The sequence below is a fragment of the Capsicum annuum genome, chromosome 5 (genome assembly GCF_002878395.1).
Source record: "Capsicum annuum cultivar UCD-10X-F1 chromosome 5, UCD10Xv1.1, whole genome shotgun sequence".
NCBI lineage: Eukaryota > Viridiplantae > Streptophyta > Magnoliopsida > Solanales > Solanaceae > Capsicum > Capsicum annuum.
This window is the reverse complement of record NC_061115.1, coordinates 168,107,042-168,114,915: the sequence shown is the minus strand read 5'-3', so window position 1 is coordinate 168,114,915 and position 7,874 is coordinate 168,107,042. Positions and strand designations below refer to the sequence as shown.

Genomic DNA, 7,874 nt, shown 5'->3' with positions numbered 1-7,874 from the left:
TAGTCATTAATTATTGGGGTAGTATTGGAAGAATATAATAATATTCTCTTGATTTTATAAAAGGGACAATTAAATTGAAATGGACAATTTTAGAAAGAAGGTCAACTACGAAATAGAGAATACGTTATTTTAATAAAGGACAATTTAGTAAAAAGCAATAATTTTTTTACTTATTTCTTAAACTCCCTTATCCGGTTAAACTATGACACATAAAATAAGATGGAAGGATAAAAATGCAATTATCACTTCACTATTATAGTAGATAAATCATCTCTGATCGCCTCCACATATTCCGTAGTAAAACTTCTCAATGAGGCCAGGAACAACATTATCTGATATATCTTCTATTTCTTCTTTAGTATTGTTTTTTTTTTCTTATTCAGATTTTTGTTACTCAAGTCTGACTTTTTGCACCTTTCTTTAAGACTTACCGGGACACATTATTTATTATAAACACAAAGGGAAACATATGTATATATTGGACTCCGGGCATCCTATAGCATGGAGCTCATAAGGAAAGCATTGGAAAACCTCATAAGGGAAGCTTACTGAAAAAAAATCTCCTATAAATCAGGAGTGAACCATATCCATGTTGCACAACAATCAAAAGCAATAAAATCTTCTAAACCATTTTCTCTTACAGAAAAGAGTAAATTTACACAACTATACACTCTGATATATCAAGCCTAGTGGAACTATCAAAGGAACAAGAGAACTTCGAAGTAGTCTCACGACATTCACCATACTTCCATTGCCTCAATAACTATGCTAGAGCAGATTACCTTTAGCAACGTGAGCTACCAACCCATATAACGGGTAATGAAACTTTCGTCTTATCAAAGATTAGTCATCAGCTTTGTTACATCAAGGGATCGTTAAATATACCAAGATCCCATGAAGAGCTGGCTCGTGTTCTGTACTATGATGTATACAAGAAAGGAAAAACGTTGGTGGCACAACTTCCACCATGCTTGAGCAACAAATGTCCTATATTGTCCAGCTTCAAAAGAATTGTTAACAACTTTGGCCAGCTATAGTTACACATCTCCCGCATCTGAACTGCTACAATCTTGATTTTGAAGGACACTACCCCCAAAATCTCCATCCAAGCTCATTTGTTGAACTTCTTGTGGAGAAAGAATCTTGATGCAGCGGACACAGCTCACGAATTCCCTGTAAGACATCATATGACAGTATAGAATATGTAAGTCATCAGGGGACATATGGTTCTACTATAGAAAATGCAAATACTGAAAATCTGTCAGAAGCATATATAGTTTGTGGACTTACTCCCACGGGTCATCACCAACCAGGAGAACATCGTTCTCATGATCAACATACACAAGCTTCCATCCTATTCTTTGTCTATCCTCCAGTTGTCCCTCTATACCAAATCTACGAGCCAAATCTAGTTTAAGTTCCTCATAGCCAGAGTACCGTGCAATATCAATTGATCTTCCTACTGCACCACGCTTGTACACCTTCAAGAGAAATGATTCAGAAAAAGGTTATAACTCTCTAAGAAACAACAAGAAGCGATTAAATAAACCACTTTTATGAGGCTACCAACCTTGGTATATGTCCGCAAACGAGGCAGTTGAGGTGGTGGCTCCCAGGCACCTCTATCCATGAAGTTACCGTCATTGATAGTAGAATCAATCGAATTAAAGGTGATATACTCGGAGGCCATTGACGCCAAGAGTTCAGGCTGTGCTTCCTTCGGGTTCTCATAGCTGGAGAGCATGCCACCTCCCGATGAGAGATTGTCCGAGAAATCCTTCCTTGATCCCACTGAGCTTTTAGTGATCAAAGGATCAGGTATCATAGGCAACCCTAACTGATTATTTTCCATGTTTGCTGCTCCAAAAGCTACATTATTTCTTGGGTCACCCTGAACTTCTCCTCCATCTGGACTATCTCTGAATATCACTGGCTGAGAACTGCAAGATAATGGGTCTGTAGTAGTCTGCTGCAGTTGAACATCATTTTGGGAAAGGCAAGCTGAAGTTGCTGAAGATGAACAATCCAAATAATCAAATTGGAGTCCTGAAGTGTTAAGAGTTTGAGGTGCCACAAACCCATGGTTCTGGCTCTTGGAGACAACGTTTACTGAAGGTTTAACATCAGATTTTTGCTGGAGGTTGATATTAGCAGACAAAACTTCTAAGGGTCCAGAGCAGTGGGTTGTTTCATCCCGTGCACCTGTGATTCGACCATTCATATTTGGCTGAACTACATTATAACAGTTGTTAGTGGACACTGAGGTGGAACATGATGGGACGACATCATCAGTTACCACAGACTGCCCTCCCCGTGCAGTTATTGTTAAATTACTGCCATTTGTGGGTAGTTGATAAGTCGTTCGGGGTACAGAGTAGTTAACTGGTCCTGATAGGTCTGATAGGTTTCCAGATTGCTGCTGCTGAAGTTTTAGTTGTTGAGTTGGCTGGGAAAACCGAAGATTGGAGGGGCTATTTATTCTTGTCATTTGCTGCTGAACAACTTGCGAGTGAGAAAGTGAAGTGGACATGGTTTGAGATGCATCCAACATTTGGTTTGTCACAGGTGACCTGGAAAAGTTCTGTGATACATCCAAGAGCTGCTTCTGGTGATCCTGGATTGGCCCAAGTTGTGAAGGTTGCTGCAATGCAGATTGTTGTGCTAGAAGTGATTTTTGTTGTTGATGCAGTTTCTGCAGAAGTTGAATCTGTGCTTGGTTATCAGAGAAATGCTGTTGTTGGTTAACGTGATCTTGGGTCTGGGATGTCATGAAGCTTTGCTGCTGAGTTTGACTCAGAATCTGTTGCTGTGGTAGGCTCTGAGGAAGGTTTCTCTGCAGCTGGTTTTGAATTGATTGTTGTGACGGAAGAACATTCTGAGATTGCACAAGATTCTGCCCTTGTGGATGTTGTGTATGAACTTGTGTTGTAGGCAGTGATTGATTAGTCAGATTTTGTCCTGGTTGCTGACTGACATCGGATAACTGTTGCTGCGATTGCATAATTGAGTCTAATGGGTTCAGTGTTGCTGCTGGTAACTTCTGGAGCTGGTCAAGTTGTTGTCCCTGTTGGTTTGTCCTGTGGGTATTAAACTGCAAGTTGTGCTTCTGCTGAAATTGAGGTGCTGCCAACCCTAGCTGGTGTGATAGGTCTGCTCCAGCAAGGTTTTGTAGAGCAGAACCAGGTAGGGAATTCAAATAGTTGGGGAGCATCGGGTTAGCCGGAGAAAAGTTTTTTTGCATGTTCATCCATTGGATTAAGCTAAAACCGGGCAGACCTTGAGGATCCGTCGTGCCAAAATCATCACCAAGAAATGGCATTGTCCTCTTGAACATGCCATCAATATCGGAATAATCACCATCTGCAAGAATAACAATTTTCTACCACATAAGAATTTAAGAGTAAACATTTTACAGATGCCAAGGTTGTTCAGTTGAAAGCATCATTTTAACAAATGTATCTTTCATATTACGTGTCAACATTAGCTTATCAGAAACTTCACTATTCAAGGATCACAAAAAAGGTAACTCGGACTTCAAGATAGTCTAAGAAAGGATTGTGCAACTACCTGGCATTCCAGGTTGCCTTGGACGCTTGGAGCTGAAGAATGGACTAGAACAGATCAAAAAGGGTGCTGTTATCGGTTCAATTTCCCAAATAGAAACTCGGTTAATCCTCTCCCCTGCAGTTGACTCATCCCAACCAACCTAATCAAGATTGTTAATGTGTCAGTTGAATTAATTCTAGAAGTAAAGAGAAAACAAGAGAGCAACCACTCCACTTTTTCTACCTGCAAATTTCGCCACTGAGAGTTCTTCCACCTAACTGGATCCAGATCACTAATGCCAGTAATTGTACCCATGTACCTTCTAGTTCCTGATTCTTCTGTCTCAAACATCATGCGAAATCGCATGCCAAGAGATACTTGACTGCTATAAGTTGCTTTGTAGTACTTTGCTAAAGGAATTACAAATTCAGACGGGCCAGCCCTGTTCATATTAGAGGTTAGACTGTAACTATATCATTAAGGAATATGTTGCTCTTTAGGTTGTTGATGTATACACCTAAAAAAAGATAAGTCCACTGACCGTGGGTTATAAAATACAGTGAAAGGACTGTTGTTTGCAGCTGCATGTGCTGCTGCTGCTAGGATACCAATATGCATGCTATCACTTGACAACACTGATGATGATAAGTTGGTAGGCTGCCTGTTGGCCTTTCTAATTCCTAGTAGAAACTGGTGTTTTTCATCCCTATTGATAAAGATGAACAAGTGTCAAGTACGATTGAAAACAAAAAGACCGACAAAAGAAGAGAATCAAACAAAAAAGTAGGTTATTTTGAAGCCTAAACACACTATGTTTTACCACGGAATGTTCTTAGCTTTCCCTTAGTCTATGGATTATAATTTTTACTACAATTTCAATTGTCATACCTAATAAACAAGACCGAGTCACCTGCAAAAAGCCTCTTCCCACTCACGACTAGGCTCCAGCCTGTTGTTAATAAGTGTCGTTTGGGTTGCCCTGAATGATGAAATAGGTGAGAAACTGGAAAGATGCATGATTGTCAAATAATACATAGATAACATTATTATAACTGCCAAATAAACCTACCTCGATAAACATGTCGAAAAGTCCATATGTTATCATGCAAGTCCCTAGCCACAAGTTCTTGAGCAGGTGGTTGCAGAGAGTAATCCTGATTAAAAACAAGCAGTGTGTTGTATATAAGATATAGAAACAACAACTAAAATCTCTAAATAGTAAATTTTACAAGATCTTACCAGAGGAGGGAATATTTTCTCGGCAGCACGCCGAGGCACAGAGAAACCTCCATGAGTGCTTGTATCACTTGCTGTCAAGGTTTTGCAAAAAAATTCTGGTTGTGGTTTATTTGCTTTCATAGACAAATCTGACCTCAATAATGCCTCCTTGTCAAACTGCACGCAAAGACGTACATGTTACCTAAGTTTTAAATTTGATTAGAACAGGCTATACTTGATAGAGGGCCATGCTTATCCCACAAAAAAGGAGAAAAGAAACACCAAATGAAACCAAAAAGAGAGAGTCATACCGAAGGAACTGGTTGCAGTGTCATTTGAGCATACACTTCATCTGTTTCGGGATCAGCCTAAATAACACAAAAGACAATATATTAACGTAGAACAACAAATAAATTACAGTTTTTATCAAGATAAGTCAATCAGGAACTTCACGTACATGTAGGGTGACATTGTGCAGAAGACAAATTAACTTTGATGGAAGGTTTGGATAGTTTGGAATTTGGGCTTCCACATCTTTTTTGATAGATGCAGCAACCTGAAAATATACATTCATTCGTAAACAACAAATAATCAGGAGAGTTTGCTCTATTGATTGAGAACAAACTTTATAGTGATAAACACCAGCCCTTAAGGTTACGTTTCCAGTTTGTCTCTTTCTGTACATTCCTCTTCACAACCTAATTACCAGCTAACAGACGAAATCATAGCACACATGACTGTCTGCTTCTTCTCTCCATTTATTTTACTTTTTCCGTTAGTTCTTAACATTGTATCATTCATATACATATGCACATTAATGTAGGTATCTTTATATGACCACAATACTATCTCCATGTAGCAAAAAATAATGAAAAACACAACCATCTAACTGAAGTATAGCAAAATATAAACCACAAATTACTAGCAGTAAATGGACACGCAGAATACAGCACACACCACTAGCAACAGTTAAAAACAACGGTGTTACCCATACATGTCAATGAATAGGCTACACCCCACAGCGAGCCAGCCAAATCACTTAATAAGGTGAACAATAAGCAGGTGCACCATACTGCCTCATGTTAGTAAACAGCCACAAAGATGTATATACAACAACACACCACCAGTAAGCAAGAAGGTAAAGAGGGTAAATGAAAGACCTGTTCACTGTGTCCTTGAGGGAAGTAGACAACATGGGTTCCAGCGACGGGCAAATTCACCAGAGGCCCGGCACAAGCTTGCCATAGCTCTGGATTTATGGTCTTCTTCTCTCCTACAAACACAAAACCTCCCAACAGTCGATTCACAGCAGCTCATTAAAGTTATAATAGCCTTTGTTTTCAAGAAAATCAAGGACATACTATATATACCTTTTCTAAAAAAACAAAAAATTGGGGTTAGGAAAAAGAAATTACAAGATGGGAATCGAACCCTCACCATCAAGGTGAAAGTGTGCTGATAGGCAACCAACTGACCTACTAAGATTCCAAACTTGTACTATATATACACCGATCTTTTTTCAACTCAATATAGTTTAACATGTCGTAGCTGGTAAATTACCAATCCACATTTACTATAAAGTGTAATTAAACTTGTTGGCATATACAACTTGAAACTGAAATTCACATTAATCCTCAACCTCACAATCACAAAACAACTTCAGCTTGAAAAAGGAGAAAAAAAGTTGAAAAAGGAGATCTTTTTTATAAATCTCGTTAGATTGAAAAGCTATGAAAATGTAATTTTTTACTCTCCTCTTTTTTTATTGAGTTAGGGGAAGGGGAAATAGGAAAGATAGATTACGAGATGCAGAATTAAATCCTCACGAATAAGATGATAGTTCAGATAGTCGTACCAATTAAGCTATTAAAATTCCAATTTTCTCTCCACTTTTAGTAGTATCATATTTTCCTGGAAAATCCAATGAAGAAAACTTTTCCAATTTTAACTAGTACCACAACACACGTGTATACATTTTCTTTTGAGGAAAAAATGGAAAAAGTGATAGGAGAAATGAGAGTAAAAGAGAAAGGCAAAATCATATTGTCCCGGAAAAAAATCTAGTAAGTATACTTACTAAAATATAATAACTAAAAACGAATAAAAAGACATAGAACCAAAAAAACAAAATACTTATTTTTTTAACTAAAAGAAATGGGACCTTCAGAGGGATTGGCAGCATAGGCAGAAGCCACCTGAGCTCCGGCACCATTCGCCGGCATCTTCATTTTCTGTTATTCCGGCAGAATGGATCGAACAGAAGAAATACTTTACGAAATCTTCTTTCTTTACATCCCTCAGCTCATTAAAACAAAGACTTCCGTTGACCGGAGGAATATTGTTCCGGCGAAAAAGGTTGCCGGAAAAAGAGGAGAGAAAAGTGTGCTGTTTTTTTTGGAGTAAGAAAAAAGTGAAGGGGGGACAAAGATGCTTTGGAAAAAGGAGAAGATGTTGAGGATTACAGAGACCAAATGCTGCAATATTACTTTTTATACTGCACCCTTTTTTACACTACATCTCCCAGACACAATGTCTTCTTTCACTGTAATAAACTCTACACTAGTACTACTCTCTCTTTCGTTTCTCTATATATGTATATGTATATGTATATGTATATGTGTATATGTTCTTATGATAGAAACAATTTTTTTCCCAAACAGTCCTGTAGCCATCAATTATATGTCTCTGTTTTATATTGTCTCTATCTTTCTATCTGACTCTTTCTATCTCTATCTCATGTTTATGTTTATTAAAGTGGCCACACAAAGTTTGACCATTGAGCTCAAACAATGGCCAACTCGTACTTTTTTCCCACTATTTTCACTTTGCTTTTTTTTTTTCTTTTCCTTCGTCTTTTTAACCTTCTTGGATGAGGAAATATAATTTTATATGTGAGGTACTAAGATAAATTGTTTCAGGATAAAATAATAATTTCGAAATAAATTTTAGAATACATCGTTTGGTTTGTTAATACTTAGGATAACTTATTCTGAGACTAATAATAGTCTCAGAATAAGTTATACCACATATTTGCTGGTATAAGTTATCCCACCTTAATTTATCTTTGGATAAATTATAAAATGACAAAAATACCCCTAAATTCAGTACAA

At 37.7% G+C, this 7,874-nt stretch overlaps 1 protein-coding gene across 1 annotated transcript; it reads right to left on the bottom strand.

Moving 5' to 3' along the window:
- Positions 1–549: 549 nt before the first annotated feature.
- On the bottom strand, positions 550–7,484 carry LOC107870938 (auxin response factor 19). The gene is made up of 13 exons (XM_016717645.2): positions 6,926–7,484; positions 5,925–6,037; positions 5,222–5,320; positions 5,076–5,132; positions 4,786–4,941; positions 4,616–4,700; positions 4,435–4,525; positions 4,088–4,252; positions 3,790–3,988; positions 3,568–3,706; positions 1,571–3,360; positions 1,291–1,481; positions 550–1,173 (listed from the first exon to the last, which is right to left on the bottom strand). Exons 1-13 carry the CDS (start codon positions 6,990–6,992, stop codon positions 1,038–1,040), a joined length of 3,288 nt encoding a protein of 1,095 aa, XP_016573131.1. The 5' UTR covers positions 6,993–7,484; the 3' UTR covers positions 550–1,037.
- Between the last annotated feature and the right edge of the window lie 390 nt (positions 7,485–7,874).

Bases quoted from the DNA above. Each gene is read 5' to 3' on its own strand.
- LOC107870938 (XM_016717645.2), bottom strand. From the start codon at position 6,992: ATGAAGATGCCGGCGAATGGTGCCGGAGCTCAGGTGGCTTCTGCCTAT. The intron at 4,942-5,075 runs GTATGACTCTCT...CTTTGCGTGCAG, and splicing joins CACTGCAACCAGTTCCTTCG to TTTGACAAGGAGGCATTATT. The intron at 1,482-1,570 runs GTTGGTAGCCTC...TTTCTCTTGAAG, and splicing joins GTTTGCGGACATATACCAAG to GTGTACAAGCGTGGTGCAGT.